The sequence below is a fragment of the Hetaerina americana genome, unplaced genomic scaffold (assembly GCF_022747635.1).
Source record: "Hetaerina americana unplaced genomic scaffold, ioHetAmer1.1.p SCAF_62, whole genome shotgun sequence".
Lineage (NCBI taxonomy): Eukaryota > Metazoa > Arthropoda > Insecta > Odonata > Calopterygidae > Hetaerina > Hetaerina americana.
Window position 1 is genome coordinate 1223581 of NW_027287228.1, and position 19788 is coordinate 1243368.

Sequence of the window (19788 nt, forward strand, 5' to 3'; positions counted from 1 at the left end):
GCAAGCAACAGTTGGGATAGGTATGGGATAAGGGAGAGAAAGAGTACTCAAAAGGTTAGGGAAAAAGGAAAAAAACATTGGCAAAAAAACTCACAAAAGACGTAAAAATCCGTGTGATTACTAACGGAAAGCTTATTTCCAATCAATTGTGGATTTCACCCACTACAAAGATTCTCGGGTTTAGCAAAAACGAGGAAATAGAAATGAACAACAACCACTTATACGATGGACCAGCACCATTACGAAGACAGGTAATGCAGAACTAAACTAGGCTGATTACGGTGTCGTGATCGGTCGCTACCGCACCATACATATTCCTCCAGACCCTAGCAAAGGGACCGACCACCGTTTCCGTTCACCTGGACGGGGCATGAGGAGCGGCCGGGGGTGGAGTGGGGGAAGGAAGGGAAATAGAATTCGCTCAGAAGGCTATCGCTGGAGTGGTGGTCGTCGCTGGAGGTTGGGGAGATTGGACACGGAGGCTCCACGGTCACCTCAGTCTTCTTCTCTTCCCCGCGCCACTACTTCCCCCACTCTCCCCCGCACCCACCCCTTCCGTCTCTCCTCCCCCACGGCGTAATCCACCTTGCGCCGGTCTCCCGCTTCCACTCCGCGCCTATAAGGGACGCGACGCGACCAAGGTCTCCTCAGGACTCGATAGGCACTCACTGCTGACGGAGGAAATCTCTCTCTCTCGCGGTAAGAGAGGTAAGGTGTTTGTTACAGTCCCGCAGTCGCTAACGACGACAGCACTAGGAGAGACCGCGTCGACGAAACCGGTCGAACACAAAACAAACGCCGCCAAGGGCGACGACGCGAGTGAACCCTACGAGGATTGACCAAAGGATTGCCGATGAGACTCCCGCTATGGCCGTGGTCCTCCTCCTCACCGGCGGACCCCTTGGGGACCGTCTGGAGGTGGGCCTCGTCCCGAAGACAACAGCAACAACCTCAGCAGACCCCCGCGGGTCCACGGAGGAGATCCTCCCTGTCCATCCGGAGGGCTTCCTTGGTGTCTAGGGTGCCGGAAGACGAGCGCGAACAGGAGAGGCGCAGGGCGGACCGAAGGAGGAGGAGCGAACAGCTGGAGAAAGGGGACTTTGAGGCGGTCATCGCGGACGCCATAAGGAAGAGACGACGGGGTGAGAGAGCGGGGGGGTCGCCCAGGCGGGTTGTGTCGGCTCCAAAAGTGATGGTGCCCGCGTGATTCTTGTTGCTACACTCCGATCGATCCACCGTGGGGCAGGGGATGGGGCGCGTCGGGGGGGCAGAGAGAGCTCCCTTCCCGATCGGATCGCGCGGGAGGGAACCGCTCTCGCCGTCGACCGCTTTGGTGGACGGACGGACGGAGTGTGGTGGATCCCCTTGACACATATTCCGAAAAAATACTGGGACTGAGTGGGGGATGGTTTGAAGGCGGTGGGGTAGGGTAGGGTAGTGGTGGGGGGAAGGGGGGGGAGGGTGGGTGAGTGGTTGGTTGGGGGTTGCAATTGACCACCGAGTGGGCGTCCGGGAAATCGATGCGAGAGATTAGTCATTAGGTTGTTTCTCAGTGTGCGTCAATGAGTGTGCCTTACCATTATTTCGTTCGTTCCGTAGATGTGATCATGATCTTTCAATCCCCCCGTCCACATTTCCCTTGAGAATTCGTACAGCTGGACCACGTCCGTTTGGGTGGAAGTCTTATCAAGGCGAAGGACATCCGGAAGAAATACCTGTGTAGTTAATCATCGTACCAATCCTTTCTGATTCCACGTCGGTGATTAATTTATAAAGGCGCAGTTTTTTTCCAAACCAGATTCGCAGGTGCGTGAGAAAGGCTTAGTTTGCCCTCGCACCTCAAGCATTAGTTGTTCTCAATTTCACTTTTAAAGCGGAAAGTATGGACCTGAGAATGCACATAAAATAACTTGGAATCACCGCCGCCTTCTTTGGTTTTGGTGTGATAATATTTATCTCTATATCCTGCTACCTACTTATTGTATAGATGTGTGTAAATCGAAAAAATAATCCATAAATTTATTTTTTACTATTTGGATGACATTGGAGAGGCCAGTGACAATTGAACGCATTATAAACCATCTTAAATTAATGAATTAGTGCTTTTGGTGAGAAAAATAAAATATGTATCCTTTCCGAGGGGACTCGTTTGGAATTGTTTCAAGGAAACGGAGGCGTGTGTATTTGAAATTTAGAAGATTGTTCAGACGAAAACTCTGGAGAAATCATTCGTCCAACTCTGAGGGAGTCCAAGTTTTTTTCGATAGAGTTTAGATCTTTTGCATAGTCAATGCATCTAGTGAAGTGTGACCGACGTAATTCCTGTGGTTTTCTTGTGGTTCGAGGGAATTCTTGTGGCCAGAGATATTAATTTAGTTCACTTTAATTGAGAGAAAAAGAGGTGTGTGATCCTTGGCCGTCCTTTGTCATAATTTAGATGGGCCTGTACAGCGAAGCACTGTTCTGTTGATTACCAGGTTGCTGTGGCATCAATTCATTAACCACGCTCCTAAGCTCTTTTCCATAGACCAAACTTATGGTGAAAACGAGATGACTCCGTTAAAATTTATTTTCGCGGCATCTCCCGCAATTTCTTATAACTTGTCAAAAATGGTAGAACACCTCCTAGTGTTTGAAAGTTGGCTTTAACCTCGTGGACTCTGCGTAACTCGCACGACTAGGAACCCCATGTGTGGCATTGTATGTACGGTACGGTATTTCATCACAGCATCTTTGTCCTTTAAATGGCTCCCAAGCATTTCGGAGAATAAGATGGCACGACGATGGCTTAACTGGCTGAGGCGCTCAAAAGAATACGGGTTCAAATCCCGATTAACTCGAACGATTTTTACAGTTTGAAATTGTTGCATTGACATTCGAATGAGTTTTAATCTACGAATGGGGTGACTTGAATAACTTATGAGAATGGTTTCATTCCTGCAATGATAATTATTTTAAATACTGAGTTGGCGCAAGAAGTTAATAATTATAGATATTAATCGCTGTATGACACTGCCAAATTAAATCGATTGAAAGTCATGGCGGTCACCAAAAGACTTCGTAATGGCGCTGGCGAAAATTAAAGTATGTGGAAGGAAGGTGGTTTATCTGTCGGAGGAGAGCATTAAAGATATAATACTTGGGGTCTCACGGTTGCAGGGTCACTGCGTGCAAGGAGGAGTGAGCGGAACAGTTTCCTTGGCAATTCCATCAGTGTATTTAGTCTATACATGGGAGTTTCCCATTAAAAACTAGTGCCGATATATTTTTGTGTACTTGAAAATAACGGCGTTAGGCCGAATAAGTCACTTTTGGTATTAAATTTAAATACCGATCAGGGAAGGGGACACGACGCCATTCAAAAAAATTGAGTCAAAAACTCCGAATGTGTACTAACTGAAAATCTCTCGGTAAATCTAAGATATTCGTTCGTACTTGCAATATATATATTGCAAATTTGTTACGCATATTCTATTGCTAATAGCATGGAGACTTTGTAAGGCGGAATACTATAATTAAACGAAGAATGTAACCAGCGAGTGTGGAGATCGAGAAAATGATGCATTTTTCAATTTAATCAAAGATCGAGGAAGAGAGCGAACGCAGATTTTTATGACGAATATTATTGAAAAACTTTACTGCTCTACTGTTTTTCATAATGACAGTCAACTTAAGGTCAAGTCTTGAGCGTTAGTAATGACCTGAGCTTTTCCATTCATTTATTGCTTTTAGGAGTTTCCATTCCACTCGTAAAAATTGTTTCGAAATGACAAAACACTCTCGCCGTAGCCATGTGAGTGCTGTTAACTAAATGAATCAAGTTCTTCTAAGCAAGTGTGTGCTTTCATCGCCTCTTTACTTTGGGAAAATACACCAGTAATTTAATGGAAAGTTAAAATCAGTGATCCCAAAAAAGCAGTATCTTTTCACTTTTTAATCACTCAAAACTTTCAAAGGTGGTTACTTTGCAGTAAGCCGTGGGTTCCTAATTTCAACACCGTCTTGGTAGACAATAAAAACTCTCTTCGTGCATAGCCTCATTCACGAAATAAAAAACGTAGGGCGTTTGTTATGAAACTCAGTTATCATCCAAATTAGGTTTGACATTGGAAAAAAGTATTAATTCCAAAACAAAATAATTAATATACGACTACATCTATGCGCAAACGAGAAATTCGATTGTTGGTTCATGCGACAGTATGGCTTTTTAATTCTCAAGTTTACTGCTAGGAATCTTAGTAAAAATTCTTCCGCCATATCCCGGTAAGTCGAGGGATACTTTCGCAAGAGTATCCCAGTGTCAAATACATATATTTGGTGTCGGACATGTCATCGATGACTTCCTGCACGTTCCATGAGTCGTTTGAGCAGGGATATCGTTTCGCCACCTCCCCTTCCAAGGTCCTGGTTCTGGGACGATGAGCCAATAGGGTGGTGCCCTTGCGTTGCTGGCTCAATGGATCGAAGGGGAACAAATAGGGTAGTCCGGCGTTTTCCTCTCTTGTCTCACCGCCGCCGAATATTCAATGCGCGCTTCAACCCCCTTCGTCTGCTACTATGTTGGTCTTTTATGAAAATCCCCAGTCCCGATGAATGGAACGTCATCTCCAGCATAATACTAGTTACGCAATGAAGTTCAGGAAAATCCACGTCCGAGGCGATACGACTCGGCTTCGAGAGCGCTATTTCCGTTTTGGGTCCAAACCGGTCGGGAGAGATTGGAGAGTGAAAGCTGGAGACGTCGAAGGAGTCGGACGCTGGCCGTGAAAGCAAGTTGTAACCCATTCGTAAGATAACAAAGATGTTTAGCCGGAGGGGGTTTGGTCGAGATGAGGGAAACTGGGATTATCATCAGAGCCTTGTAGGTTGGCTATAGATCGCTAAAGATTCGCCGGTTGAGAGGACCGCGCGTGTCCCACGAACAAAATGAGACAAGGACGAAATAAGGAAAACGGAAATGAAGGAGATACGGAATTCGCGGACGAAAAGAAGTCACCGGTGAGAGCCACGTCTGCCATCTTTTTTTACTGAGGAAGTAATTGAATCGTAATCGGCGACACAAGGTTTAATTTAACTTGGAAAAAATAACGATAATTTTTTTCTACCCAACTGTTTAAATGTCGTTAATAATAATAATAAAAATAATAATAATTGGGCCCGTTTGAGCACGATCGGGCATTTATTGTTTCAATTTTTTTTTTGGGTGCCTTATGTATAAACCCCCAATACAATTTCGTAAATTTTACAAAATACAAAATATGAGTTACATGCCATTCCTTTCCGTTACTCTCCCCGTTCTTACTTTATCTTTTGTTAATAAATCTTGCCAATATTTTCCTAATCGGTTCCTCATGTAGGTATTGCCCAATTTGTTGGACGTTGTGCAAATACCCAAGGATAGCTTCCAGTTCGCGTCTTTCCTCGGCATAAATTGGGCAATAAAGGACTCTGTGTATTGCCGTGTCCTCCTCCATCATGCATTCACACGTCCCCTCCTTTTTTTTCCCTATTTTCTTGAGGTATGATCTAAACTCCCCGTGGCCCGTTAAAATTTGCGTAATACCGTTGTAAGTTTTAAAGTTGATCTTCATTCTTTCCTTCACGCTAGGTAAAAATTGTCTGGTTGTTTTACCCTTTTCTAATGTTTCCCATTCCCGTTCCCACATATCCAGGAAATACGCTCTTATAAAATTCCTGTTCCTGCTCCATTTCTCAGTTGGAGACAAAGCTACATCTCCCAGAGTAGCCTCTTCCATCTGTTTCAACCGTACCTTGATTCTTCTTTCCTCTATTGAGAACGTTATCGGCTGTATCCCTGTTATTATTTGTAGAGCTTCATTACAGACCGTATTGTAGCTCCCGGATATTGCAATTAGGCAAGATCTTTGGGCCTCTTCCAGTTTTCTCCGGATTCTGCTGTAATTGAGTCTCTCTCCCCACATCTCACTGCCGTATGCCAATATTGGGATGGCGACTCCGTTGTATATAGTTCTTAAGCTATTAGTGGTGATGCCAAATCGGTTTCTGCACAGCCTTCTTAAGCAGTTAAATATTTTCTTGACCTTGCCTGCTGCGTAATTTGCGTGCTCTTGGAATGTTAGTCTCTCGTCGAATTCAATCCCCAGGTATCTGAATGTGGAGGATCTTTTGATGTTTTGACCATGGATTTTTATAGTTGGGTTTCGTGACAATTTTTTCCAGAATACGACGTACTTAGTCTTATTCACAGAAATTTTTAATTTCACTTTCGTACTCCATGACTCCACTATATGGCAACATTCTTTTGCGAGTTTTTCTATTTCTCTCCTGGAATTTGCAGGCATTGTGAACACAACGTCATCAGCGTAGGCTGTCCATCTGCAGTTTCCAGGAAGGGGCTGATTCAGTAAATCGTTCATGGAGATGTTCCAAAGAAAAGGACCGAGTATGGATCCCTGTGGTGCCCCTTTTGTAATGTTCTTTTCAACTTCCAGATTATTTAGTTGTATTTTGGTGGTTCTATTCAAGAAATAGTTTTTAATAAGTTCTACTATTGGTCCCGGGACTTTATACCTTTTGAGCTGGTTTATGCAATGGGGCCACCACAATGAATCGAATGCTGCTTCGTAATCTATGAATTAGGCCACCTTGTACTTATATTTACGATTTTTGATTTCTTGCAGAAGTTTTATTGCCACGGCTGCGGTGGATCCGCCTCTTCGAAATCCAAATTGGCTTATGTGGAGTAGATCCTCCTCACCAACTGCTTCTTCAATTTTCATTTTGATGATTCTTTCGAACATTTTCCCCATTTCGGGTAGTAGTGTTATGGGTCTGTATGCCTTAGCATCAGAGGGATCTTTTTCCTTAGATTTCAAGATGGTGCATAGGACACCCTTTTTCCATGCCGCAGGGAAGTACTTGTTTCTGCAACAGTCCTGTAGCAATCTAGTTAAATAGTTGAGGATTAACGGCTCTGCTGCTTTGATCAATGCAGCGTTTATGCCATCAAAGCCTGGGGCCTTTTTCACTTTCATCTCTTTAATCGCGGTTCTAACTTCCTCATCGGTGATATCTATCTCCGTACTTTGCAGACAAGGGAGGTTAGCCTCACGCCTAATTACTTTTTGCTCTTCAGTTTCATTTTCTGCTGTGTCATCCGGCACTAGCGTGTTGATGATGCTGGAAATGGTTTCGTCCAGGAATAGAAGCTCCCCTCTGGCGTTGGTCTTAGCTGAGTATGCTGGTAGGGTTTTAAATTTTTCCCTCGCGATTTTATATATTAACCCCCAGGGGTTTTCCTCAATATTTGACCTCGAGAATTTCTCCCAGCTTTTTTCCTTGCTTTTTTGCAATTGTTGTTCATAGTTCTCCTTTGCCTCATAGTATCTTCTTTTGTTGATGGTACGTTCTTCGTGGCTAATGCTTTTCTGGTAAGTTCTCCGTAGGTTTCTGCAAGTTATCTTAAGCCTATGAAGTTTCTCATTCCACCACACTGTTTCGTTTCGTCGTGTTCTGGTCAGAGGGATCGAAGCCAGAGCGGAACCTTGCAGCGCCTCCGTAAGAGATCTAACTCGAGCATCGATGTTGTTATTGCTTGGATCCCATGGCAACAATTCACATTTGTACCAGGTGTTCTTTGATAATATCTCCATAAATTTTCTCCAGTTTGCTGCACCGATATTAAATCTTCTTCGATGACATCGTTGATTTTCTGTAGTCGTGCCAATCTGGTATGTGACTAATCTGTGATCGCTGATAGATAGTTCGGCATGAACCTCCCATCTGTACACGTCTCGTATTAATGCCGAGTTACTGATGGTTAGGTCTATATTTGAGCAGCCTATTGTCGAACTAAACGTGTACGGTTGCCCCGGTTCGTTTATTATATACAGGTCCTCGGAAGCTATTAAGTCCTCCAATGCCCTGCCTCGGTCATTGGTTTCCTTACTGTCGTTAAATGTTAACCTGTAATAAACGAAGCAACCCTTCAATAATTTCGAGTCAGACTTTCCTCAATCCTGGTCGTCATTAAAATTTTAACGCCATGACTGTTCAATGAGTTTAAAATTAACTTATCAAACATGAAATCAGCTTTTGCTTTCGCAAAAGAGATATTTAGTTACATTACAGGATATTATGATGAAGGGGAATAAATATTTTATCCGTTTCATGCGTCTGAAGTACGTAACAAAAAAAGTTAGGTTTTCCTGTTGCCGTTGAGATGCAGTGAAGTTACTTAATATTTAGAAAGAAAATTCATATCAAACTAAAGTAATTTTCCACTTATATATGTTTCAATGTATTCACTGAAGGTGCTGAACCCGTCTTTTTCAAATAAGTATTTTTAAGTGCGAGTGGAATATATATATTATAGTGGGAAATAACCAAAATGCTATTTGTTCTCGATTTATGAAATTTTTAATCCAATTTCTCACCAGAAAGCACTCAGAAGCTATGGCTTCTCATTCCCACCGTGTACAGTCTTCGTTACAAACAAATTGTACAATCTGCATTGAGTAAGCACCTTCTACTCTACTGCATGTAATCAATGCGTACGCCTGCCATTTATAATGTCGTATTGTCTTTGATGAGTTAGCAATGTCTGTTGCTTTCATACTCTCGGCCAATCAAAATAAATCCATTCCGTCGTAGTCAACACGCCTTTCAAAGCTGTATTAACTAAATGTGTTCTTGCGCTATATACATCGACATAAAACGGCTCTTCATGGATCATACCTTTCGCTTTAATTCTATACAGTTATAATTTTAAAATAATTTGAAAAGCTTGAACTACCTTCAGTATTATAGTCTACGATACAAATTACGACCAAAATTATTTACAACAAGATATCTCAAGACCGTAGATTGATGCCTCGAAATGATAGGGATCCTCTCTCCATGCTCCATGAGGACAAACATTTCTGCCTTCCATCTTCACAAATGTCTAAGGTTTGCCGAGTAATTTATTCGAATCGCGGAGACTTTCATGCCGAAGATCGATCATTAGATTTCGCGACACACACAAAAATAACTTCATACGGAGGATAAAAAACATATCATTTAGACTCGAATTAATTCATCCTATCCTAAATCAATAGCATGCAATTAAATTGTTTGTCCCTAAAAAATTCTAATTTCCTGATTTTCTTGCTTTTCAGTTAACATTTACCTTCTGCTGGCCGGCGTGATCAGCCTAGCCTTCTCGGCTCTCATTTGGGGCGTGCAACCATACGAAATCATTTTTAGAATGGTAAGTTAACAAATGAATAAGTGAAACTTGACATGAAGTAAGTTAAATAAAAAACTTCTGAGACATTAAAAAATACAAACTAACTCAGTTTAACTGACAACGGAGTTAAATAAATAATGTTAATTGTTACCAAATGTGCTTTTGACGCATAAATAAAGATATTGAGACTAATTTACTTCAGTATTATTAAATAATTAATTCAAACATTAGTATTTTGCTCATTGATACGCGTAAATCGAGTGGAAAATGGTTTGTAGAAGTGAATTAATTCAACAGTGATATAAAAACAGATTTACGTAATCTACAAAGCCAATCAAATAATAAATAATATTGAATAAGAATGCAAGAGAGTGCTCAAAACGTTTTTTGAGAATGAACTTTCTGAAAGGTCCACTCTTGTGCAAGCATACTAGATTACTCGATTAATTGGGCTGATCGTCGCTAAGGTGACTGGTTAAGGGTGTAAATACTGCAGGCAGTTCAACAGCGGAACTTTTTTTCGCAAGGGAACTAGAGACCGTCAGGCAAACCAGTTTTCCCTCCGTAGACTGCAACGCTCGATCTCACCGCAAACCTGTTGACTGGCCTCTGCGATATTTTTTAATTCCTGGATGTTATCATGGCAATGCTTTGGAGTAATATCAATCTGATGTACGCGGCGGTCCAGTTTATTCATTTTGTTCGTCTTGCGCCCTAAAGATCGAACCTCGCGTCCTTCACGGGCGTTCTGTTGCATTCAGTGGTGGGCGGTGTACTCATATCGAGAAATAATTTGATATCGAAGCGCTGAATTACTAAAGTCACTACTTGGTGTTTTTTTGTGGAAGGGGTAAAACAAAGAAGCTACTCCTGGATACGAGGCTGACCATCATAACAGTCCTCCAAAAAATACATAATGCTAATTAGTCGAAAAAGTGCAGAACGGTTAATGAATGTAATCAACAAACAGATTCACACTACCCCTAAATATAAGAACTAAGTGGATGGTACTTTTAATTAAAAGAAAAATTAGAGGTCCATCTTTGAAGATTCATTAATTTTGGAATTAATACCGGAAGTTAACATGGGTGGCTACGAAACTATTATGCAAGTCAATCCTGCGCAAATAAGCAGAGATCAGATATACCATCTATTGATTTAAAACGGAAGTAATTGCAAAAAGAAACGCCACCAGACCAGGATATTTCAACCCGACTTGTGTCAAAACAAAACAAAAATCATCCCTTCATGATATTCCGTTGCGAAATCAAGCGGAAATCTTATGGCGTCACAAATTAATGATTATCGATAACTTTTAACGTATTTTTAGGATACAAAAACAACCGATTTTAAGGAAATAATTTCATGTCGAGATGAAATTGACCTTTCCTTCTTTTATGTTTTTATTTTTCTCGTTTTCAGAAAGCGACACTGAGGGAAGGCGGTGAGAGCTTTGGCATTTGGAGGAAGCCGCCGGTGGATCTATATCTCAGGGTGTTCTTGTTCAACGTGACAAACAAGGACGAATTTCTCTCGGGGAAAGAGAAGCTGCGAGTCCAGGAGGTTGGGCCGTACGTATACAGGTAAGGAATAAGACTTCGAATGCAAGTTAGTCCAGGAATTCACATGTTTAAAGCCCTTATTGACCTCGTAATGGAATCGGGGAAGGTTGAGCAGATTCGGATATTAGCAAGAAGGTTCCGGGCTCGTCATTGGGTGATATCCATCAAAAACCCAAGCAAAAAACCAATTCAATGGACTTCTATGGCCACTTAAACTTTCCACAGTGAAATCGTATGCGGTATCGAAAAAATAATCGAGTACCCAAGGCCATATTTGTCAATTCCATGACCGGGCAAGGTTACTTCGAGATGATCTTCATAATCGTCTCTAAAACCGATCATAGAATACCAACTGAATGGATACATGGACATAGATGCTTTACTCTTGAATCCAGGGCGTTCGATCCAAAAATAGTGATTACTCATAATAAAATTCATTTAAAAATATTATTCAAATTCAACCGTCCTTAAAATTAAACAAAAGAAGACACAAGAAAAATTGCTTTCATCAAATGACGCCGTAAAGTGTTAATTATCCATAATGATGACATTAAACGCGATGATTTCGCCGTTACATTCTTTGCTTCAATAATCTAGTCCAATGAAAGAGTGTTAAATTAAAAATATCCAAAGTGTTAACGTATCTATTTTCTCCTCGATGTGAAATCATTTCACCAAATGCAGCCAGGAGAAGTTTATAAACGGTCCTGATTAGGAGGGCAAATGCCGACCGAGGTATTAAGAAGGGGTGGGCGAGGAGAGGGTGTTGCCATTGGGGGAATCGGAAACAGGCAGAAGGAATGGATGGAGAGAATATTGAAAGGTCGTGTGGTATGATGAAGGTCGCCACGGAAGAGAGAACATTGACTGAGTAAGGGAAAGTGAGGGGTGGGCTTATTAGACACCACGAAGAAACAAGTGAATGAAAATGACGAAGGAAATGACTTAGGGGAAATAAGTGTCAAGTCTCGCGGCACGTTGAAGTAATTAATGAATCTAACTATGAAAAGTTTTAACTCTACAAGGTGTGCATAAAAAGCATTGAGAAAAGTTTCGGAATAAATAGACTCTTTTTCAAATATTGCAACATAGCCTCAATATTCTTCGAACTACATACCTTCTCAAGCCTCAAACACACTTCTGTTGCCAGAGCGACCTTTCTCGAAGGCTCCCTGGTGGGCGGAAGGTCCTTAAGGGTACTATGAGTGCAAGCTTCTTTGGCGACACCTATAGGGTCAAAACACGGTGGTGGTATCCTTAGAGGAAGGATTTCACTTTAATAAGGGATAGGAAATAGCAGTCTGGTGGTGTAAGGGTGTTGGGGAATCGCCGCGATGCCATTGCCGAAAGTCTTCGCAAGCAGACACTCTTGACTCTGCTGTTTTGGTCATCCGTCCGTAAGACCTTCGAGAGGATGAGTTTAGCGAAGTAGATCTTTCGCATCGCCATATTTTAAAGTGATTCAATGGTGATTGCACTGTCACTGTCTTATGTCAATGCCAATAATACGATATCTGCGATAATGCGATCACACTTATCAACCGACGACGGCTCGAATTCAACACTTCACGTGCACGTTGTCGTCGGCTCTATACGTCGACGACCGTCCAGCGCTGGACTCGTCCTCCACACTCCCTTTAGCCATGTTATAACAGATTGTGCCACTTAAAAACTGCAGTTTGTGACATGCCATTGCATTCCAACACTTGGCAAATCATGCCCAACTCTCTCACCTAAAAAGGAAGATAACAAATTCCTGATTAATATAAAGATTAAACGGATTCAAATTTTTATTCTCCCCTGGAATTGTACAATTGAAACAGCTGAACGATAAAAATGAACTGACGAAAAATTGCGCCTATTTTTTGACTTGGTCTCAATTTTTTTGCAATGCACAAAATTTTATACTTTATTTAGCCAAATTAAGTGTAAATAATACGGTAAAAATGATTGAAATGGATAAACCATTTGACAATTAATATACACCTTCTAATAATTATAGTATAACCTGATGAATTAATGCTGATATTGTCGAAAAATTCAAAGGACAGAGGAAAATTTCACGACATTTTGTACTGAAACGGAGCCCACCTCCTCATGCGTATCTAAATGTCGAACCAATGCGTCATTATTTGTCGAAATTTCACCAATAATGTCGTAATAATAATAAGCCGAATGTTTAATAATAATTACACACATTTAAACATTCTATCTGACGATAGTGTAAACAATCAAATATTTTTTGTCATTTAATCGCTACGAATGCCCGCGTTGCAATGAGCGGAAAGCAATTGTCTTTCAAGTAATCGACGGTCGATTTAAGAGTACCAAACACAGAAGAATCCAAATCCCAGAGTTACAGCATCCACTCTCCCGTCGGGACTCGAATCCGGATGCACAAGAATGGCGGCTAAAACGAGGCGAAACGGTGCTACATAGATGCCCGACACGGATGATACGCGATTTTTATTTTAGCGACTTAACGGAAATATGACAGTGACCTATGACCTTTAAGGGCGCCCGATAGAAAATATGCAGGAAGACGTAATGGTGGCTAGAGAAGGGATTGTGTCCCAAATACCCAAGGAGAGAAATTCTTGGGAACGAAACCTGTTTATGACGTACTCTTGATTAGGACCACTGCCATATCGCTGAAAGGGGATGATGGTGAAAATGAAATATGTATAACTCCCGAATATGAGAGGAATACATATATATATATATATATATATATATATATATATATATATGTTTATATATATAGTATAAAACAAATAGAATAGAATAGCAACATTTAAAAGGACGCTCACACGGTAAATTGTTCGAGCTTTTGGCCATCTTCTTCAGAGGCCTTCTTCAAGTGAGACTCTATGAGATGTGTGTGTGTGTGTATATATATATATATATATATATACTATATATATATACACACACACACACACCTCATAGAGTCTCACTTGAAGAAGGCCTCTGAAGAAGATGGCCAAAAGCTCGAACAATTTACCGTGTTTTAATATATATATACACACACACACACACCTCAGTCCACATTAAACCAACCAATAAGCAACAGTGTCTTCATTTCGACAGCTGCCATCCACCTCATACAAAGCGCTCCATCCCATTCTCACTCTCTATCCGTGGCTTCCGTCTCTGCAACAACACCCGCTCCCAACAGAAATACTTGGGCCAGCTACACGAATCTCTCAGAAAATTTGGGTACCATGAAAAACTACTGAACAGTAAAATCCTCAAACCGTCAACCCAATACAGTCCCCTCCCCAAACCAAACCTCCCAAAATGCCCTAATCTTATCACCCCTTTCTTCCCTAGAACACACAAAATCAAATATTTAATACGTGACCTCTTCCCAATTATCAATAACTTTCAGTCCACATCACTTTTATTCCCACACTGTCCCTCTGTTTCGTTTAAACGCCCATCGAACTTGCGAGACATTTTCAAGTCGACAAAACCAGCTGCGAGCACCGCCGTCTCTCCCACACGCCCCATGCAACCGCCCACGCTGCAAATGCTGTCTAAGACCCTCCCCCTCACTCAGTACCAACTCCCAACCGGTCGCCACTTGTACCTCAAAAAATATTATATATCACCTCTCCTGTAACTTCTGCCCTGCCTTCTACGTGGGCGAATGCACGACCGCCCTCTCCCTCCGCATGAATAACCACCGATATTCCTCCAAATCTCCCACCTTCCTTAATTATCCCATCCCTACTCACACTACTCCCCACAATCAATCTTTTGATGAATGCTTCTCCGTTTCGGTGATTGAAACCCTTCCCAAATCTGCTAGTATAATAGAGGTGGGAACCCGCGAGATGGCGCATATTTGGGTGGCCCAATCATTTAAACCGCCTGGGCTGAACCAAGCCCACTGAATGCATCATATGGCTGCCTACATCTCCCCTTGTTCATTTCCTATTGGTCCCTTACCTCTCCCTCCCCCACCTCTCCCCCGGACATGTCCTCTCCGCTCTTCCCCGAGAACGCCATTCTGATGACAACGGCCGTGCCGTCGAAACGTCAAAACAAAATGTGCGTGTCCTTTCTCTTTGATTTTATGGTTTAAAATTCTACATCTGTGTATATACATATGGATCATATGTATATACATATGGGTCGCGGTAGTCCAGGGCGTAGAGCGTTGGACTGCTGACCAGAGGGTCCCGCGTTCGATTCCCGGGCAAGGCACCTGCAGCTCCACCCAAGCTGCGTGATTTTTCGGGTATCAGGTCCACCACACAGGGTATTCTGGTCGAGAGGTTGTGGTTGGTCCCTGGCGTGATTCCCGTTAAACCAATACAACAATTGGTCTGACGAGAGATTGGCAACTAATTTTTACGGCCATTGGAATATTTTTCCCCAATCTTATTTAATTGAGAGGCCGTAGAGCTCATTATTCTTACTATCTCTTCCTTCGCCTACCGTCGCATTCCAATCCCCCATCACTATCAAATGTTTCCCTGCAGGAACACACGCGATTATGTCCTCTAACTGATCGTATATCCTATCATCCTCTTCTTCCTTATGGTTGCTCGGTGGCATGTATACCTGAATAATAACCATGTTCGTCGGTTCTGCTTTTATCTCTACTAGTAGTATTCTATCAGTTACCTGCTCTATGTTGACTACGCTTCTCCCTACCTCTTCATTTAATACTATGGCAACCCCTCGTTGGCTCTCGTCCCCACCGCTGTATATTATTCTATACGTATCACTCCAGTAATCCCCGCTATCCTTCCATCTCACCTCGCACTGACCTAAAATATCGATATTTCCCCTTCCCATCTCTCGCTTAACATTCTCGTTTCTCTGTTTTCATCATTGTCCTAACATTCCACGTTCCTATCTTAACTAATTTGGTCTTCTTCTCCTGCGTCTTCTGTCCTGCTGCTGCCGGTTTTCCCTTGCAAGGGTTTCGTGGGATGACGACCGCGGAAGCCTTGCCTCCCCCGCTGCCGGACACGACACACGGCCGATTGGGTCGAGCCCCGTGGTTGCCAGGATTCAAAATCTCTGTATTGTCCATCATTTAAATCTTGGGAATGATAATTGAGGTGGTTTCCCGTTGCCGTTTAACCGCGTCCGCGTCAACTGGAAGTAGGTTTTATACTATGTATGTCCCAAAAGTAATAGAACTGAGGCGATTAAAAAATATTAATTTCCAGAACTGATACATTTAATCAAGAGTCTTCGAAGTAACACCCTTGGGTGCGACCACGCACCGCGATTCCAGCGGGTTTATCCACGCCTCGTGCGCCTTCTGGAAGGAGGCACCCGGAATTCTGCTAAGCCCCCTCGTCACACTCCCTGTTGTAACACTTCCACCGAGCTGTGGTTACGCCATTTCAGCACGGATTTGAGGAGGTCGGGAGGAAGAGGAAGAAGTGTGGCGGGGCAACGTCAGGGCTGTAGGGTGGCTGAGGCATGGTCGAGAATCTCTTGGCTGATCCGCGTCTGAGTTTCCTTTGGTTCACCGGAAGAGCACTCCCCCCCCCCCACGCACCTTTCTCATGCTGCTCGTGTTTTCGTAAAAAAGTCGATGCACATCACTTGTGTAAGGATGTCAAGTTCATCACGAACTTATACTAAGACTTAATCTAATAGATACCTGTTCAACAAAGCCACTCACTCTTGCAAGATTTTCGTCATTTTTTTAGGTCGAAGGGTGTCCTCAATGTTCGGCATCTTCGACACTTTCTCTGCCCTCCCGAAACAACTTGTGTCACTCAAGAACACCCGAACGATCCACCAATTGGCGTAATATCACCATATGCTGCATTGATCATGCTGCATGTGTCTCTTTCTCGGTTTTGCCCAGTTTCACGCAGAATGTTATAGTGTAGCGATGTTTCGATAACTTGTTCATGACGGAGCGTAACGAAGTCACGTTATAGAGGTTCCGCGAACGAACGATTCGCTCGCCGAAAAAGCTGGGAGTCAACTTCCATGGGCGTCCAGCCCTTCCTGAGACTCCCCTCCCTCGAACCCAGCCAGGGAAACCGCCGTCCATCTATCCGGGAAAAATAAGTAAAGCTACTACTTTTGGGACAGGCCTTACAGGTGAAGGTTCTAGGGGTCACCTAGCACTAGCCCAATTAAAAAGAGTTTTGAAGTATAGCGAAGAATTAAATAGTCAAAATCTGTCGGAGGTGATCTCCTTGCACTTACGGTCACTCAAGTTAGTGAGAATAAAACATTCCAGGCTTACTAGAGGGTGCCCGGTTAAACTATGTCTTCTTCTTGCATATCTTCGGAAAAGACGCGTCCATTAAGGCACTTTCTGAATATTATAGGATTAGCACTATTTCCTACGTATTACGGTGACGTTTGAGGAGTTTTCATTTAAATTTACACAATACCCCGCAACCCGCCGCAAGTACGTGTGGCGGGGGGTGTCAGGATAAACAGAAATACAACCACATGCTAAACAAACAAAGGTATGCCAATTCACACCCTTCAAGCCGAATATATTCATGCAAAAACCTTTATAACTTACAAATATGCAATTTTTCCGGGCTATTGACTAACAAGCACATGCTCTAACGATAATACATTTACGTCTGTACACTATTTTAATTTTTGTTCATAGATGTAATTCGAATGTCTTCGCAATTTCTGCAGTGACTTTGGTTTCTCACTATTATGATTCTTGACTGCCCGAGGAAAGAACGAGTATTGTATCTTTCTGTACTGGAATCCATAGCCCTTATCTTATCTTTCTGGTGTATCCTATAGGAATAAAGTGGGGCCATAATTATTCCTTTTGTGCCATTGTTAAACTCGTTCGTTCTGAACCCTTCTATAAGCCTGTTAGTCTCTCTCGTTCTCTCCGCATCTCAAGTGACTCCAATTGCCTTAAAAGGCCTCTCTCACACTCCTTCCTCTTATCGTAACAATTTTTAATAAATCAAAAGAGAGATGGTACTTTTTTTCCACACTTTATATTTAAGTTGACCGGTTTTCGTCGCATAGGCGACATCATCAGGTGTCGTCTATGATCTCGTCCTATGATCTCGGTCTATGTCGTCACCACCTGATGATGTCACCTATGCGACGAAACCGGTCGACTTAAAAATAATGTGTGGAAAAAAAGTACCATCTCTCTTTTGATTTATTAGAATGGATTTCCACAAAGTGAAGCCTGAAAACCATCGAGTTTAGTAACCATTTTTTGACGAATCCGTCGGATCTTCTCCGTGCTTTATCTTTACCTGGTTGTCATGTCAACAAGGGCATTATTTTTCCTTTCTATATTCTCCCATGCTCTTCCTTCGAGAATCTTGACAGGCATAATGGATATCATTCTTCTAAAATCATCCTGCAAGTGTCGCGGGCATGTGTAAAATAATATCTTACGGATATAATGTCCATCACAGGAGCGTAATTCTTCGTATTTTCATGCACCTGAGCTCTGGAATATCAACCGTTTTTTTTTTCAATATTTAGATTTTAGGAAAAGGAATTTTCTCCCGGGAAAGCATGTGATGAAAAGTGTTTTGAAGTAGGGATTAAATCCTGCCCCTGAAACACAATGCGCCCAAAAAAGGCTTCGAAAGCGAGAGGGGGGGGGGAAACCAGGGGTCGCCCGAAAACGGTGACGACATGAAAGGCGATAGATCAGCAAAATAGGTCACACCACGCAAAATAAAATTCCATTTTCAGTTTCTGAACCAAAAGTGTATGAACCGGAAGAAAACAATCGTAAAATAAATTCTAGTTTCACTGAATAATTTCATCATCTTTTAGATTGCTACAATACCTTATTATTTACTTAGAAACAAATAGTAACATAGCACGTGTTAGCTGCTGTGACCTTCCAAATGAAGGGCATCGATAATGTGCAGAAGCCTATCTTGCACATATTAGGGATTTCTCGACGGTAGGACTCCGTAATTCCTGAGGCATTATTCTGAACATCCGTGTTTTTCTCGACATCTCCATCTTGGATTGATTAATCCGTCCACCAAACGCGAATCCAGTGAGAATTGTAATTTAACGCAACAGATAAAGACTCGATCTTCACGCAACGGGTATTTCCAGGACACGCCTCAATCGAAGTGCCCTCCTCAACCCCGTTTAATTCGTGTTTCCCGTTCACCGCCGCCCACTCGTTCCGCCAGCAGCCGCTGGACTCCAGCCTGTCCATCTACCCATTCCCCCCTCCGCTCAATTAACATCTCCAGGTCATCTGATCTATCCACAAACTCCTCTTTTCCTCTCTCTCTCTATTCCATGGCCATCTTTCCAGTCGTCCTTGAATTAACAACTTCACCCATCCTCCGCGCCGAACTATTTTTCTTTAATCCCCTCGTCATTCCATTTAATAAAATCTCACTGTTCCTATGGAGCGACTTCATATTTCTTCTTATTGAGCGCAACTGTCAAGCCTTCAAATCACTCCCCCTAACCTGCAGTGGGTTTTCTTTTCATTTATTAATATCAGTCCACAAATGCTTACATCCATCCCCCCAGAAGTGCGCATTGCTATAAGCATGGTTTGCATTAAAAATTATCGGGAAAACAGGTTTAAAGATAGTGGTGTCCTTACGGTGGTGCACTATAGGTGCGGTCCTTTCACTCTTGGGAATAGGAAATAGTAGTGAGGGGGGAATCTTATTGCTAGGGAGTTTCCAAAGTCCGGCGGTTGGTGGCCCCATTGCGGGAGAGGTCGGATAGGGACGTAAGAAAACCAGAGGGTTTACCTCCTACTGTATGCCAGGGGGGTTAATTCCTAACGCCATGGCTGCAGTGGGGGCGGCGGTCCAAGGCACGAACTGCTCCATGCTGCGGTTGGTAGCCCATGTCGGCACCAAACGATGCTTCCAGGTACGGATCCGAGAGGATTTTGGGTGCCTTTAGCGACCATGAAATCCGAAGTGGATTTATTGGCGGAAGCATCTGGTGTGGGACTTACGGTTGTCCATATGCAGCATTGTCCCGCGGACTGACTGCGGTGCTTACGTTTTGGAGTCGTATTGAGTCTCTAAACGG

The 19788-nt window shown here is 42.7% G+C and overlaps 1 protein-coding gene across 1 annotated transcript in view; it reads left to right on the forward strand.

The window, feature by feature from the left end:
* The first annotated feature begins 642 nt into the window (after nucleotides 1-642).
* LOC139695696 (scavenger receptor class B member 1-like) overlaps nucleotides 643-19788 on the forward strand; it is a 123432-nt gene continuing 104286 nt past the window's right edge. Inside the window, exons 1-3 of the mRNA XM_071594473.1 lie at nucleotides 643-1142; nucleotides 9141-9232; nucleotides 10634-10794. Coding sequence (XP_071450574.1) covers nucleotides 854-1142; nucleotides 9141-9232; nucleotides 10634-10794 — 542 coding nt within the window. The 5' untranslated portion in view covers nucleotides 643-853. The remainder of the gene's footprint in view (nucleotides 1143-9140; nucleotides 9233-10633; nucleotides 10795-19788) is intronic.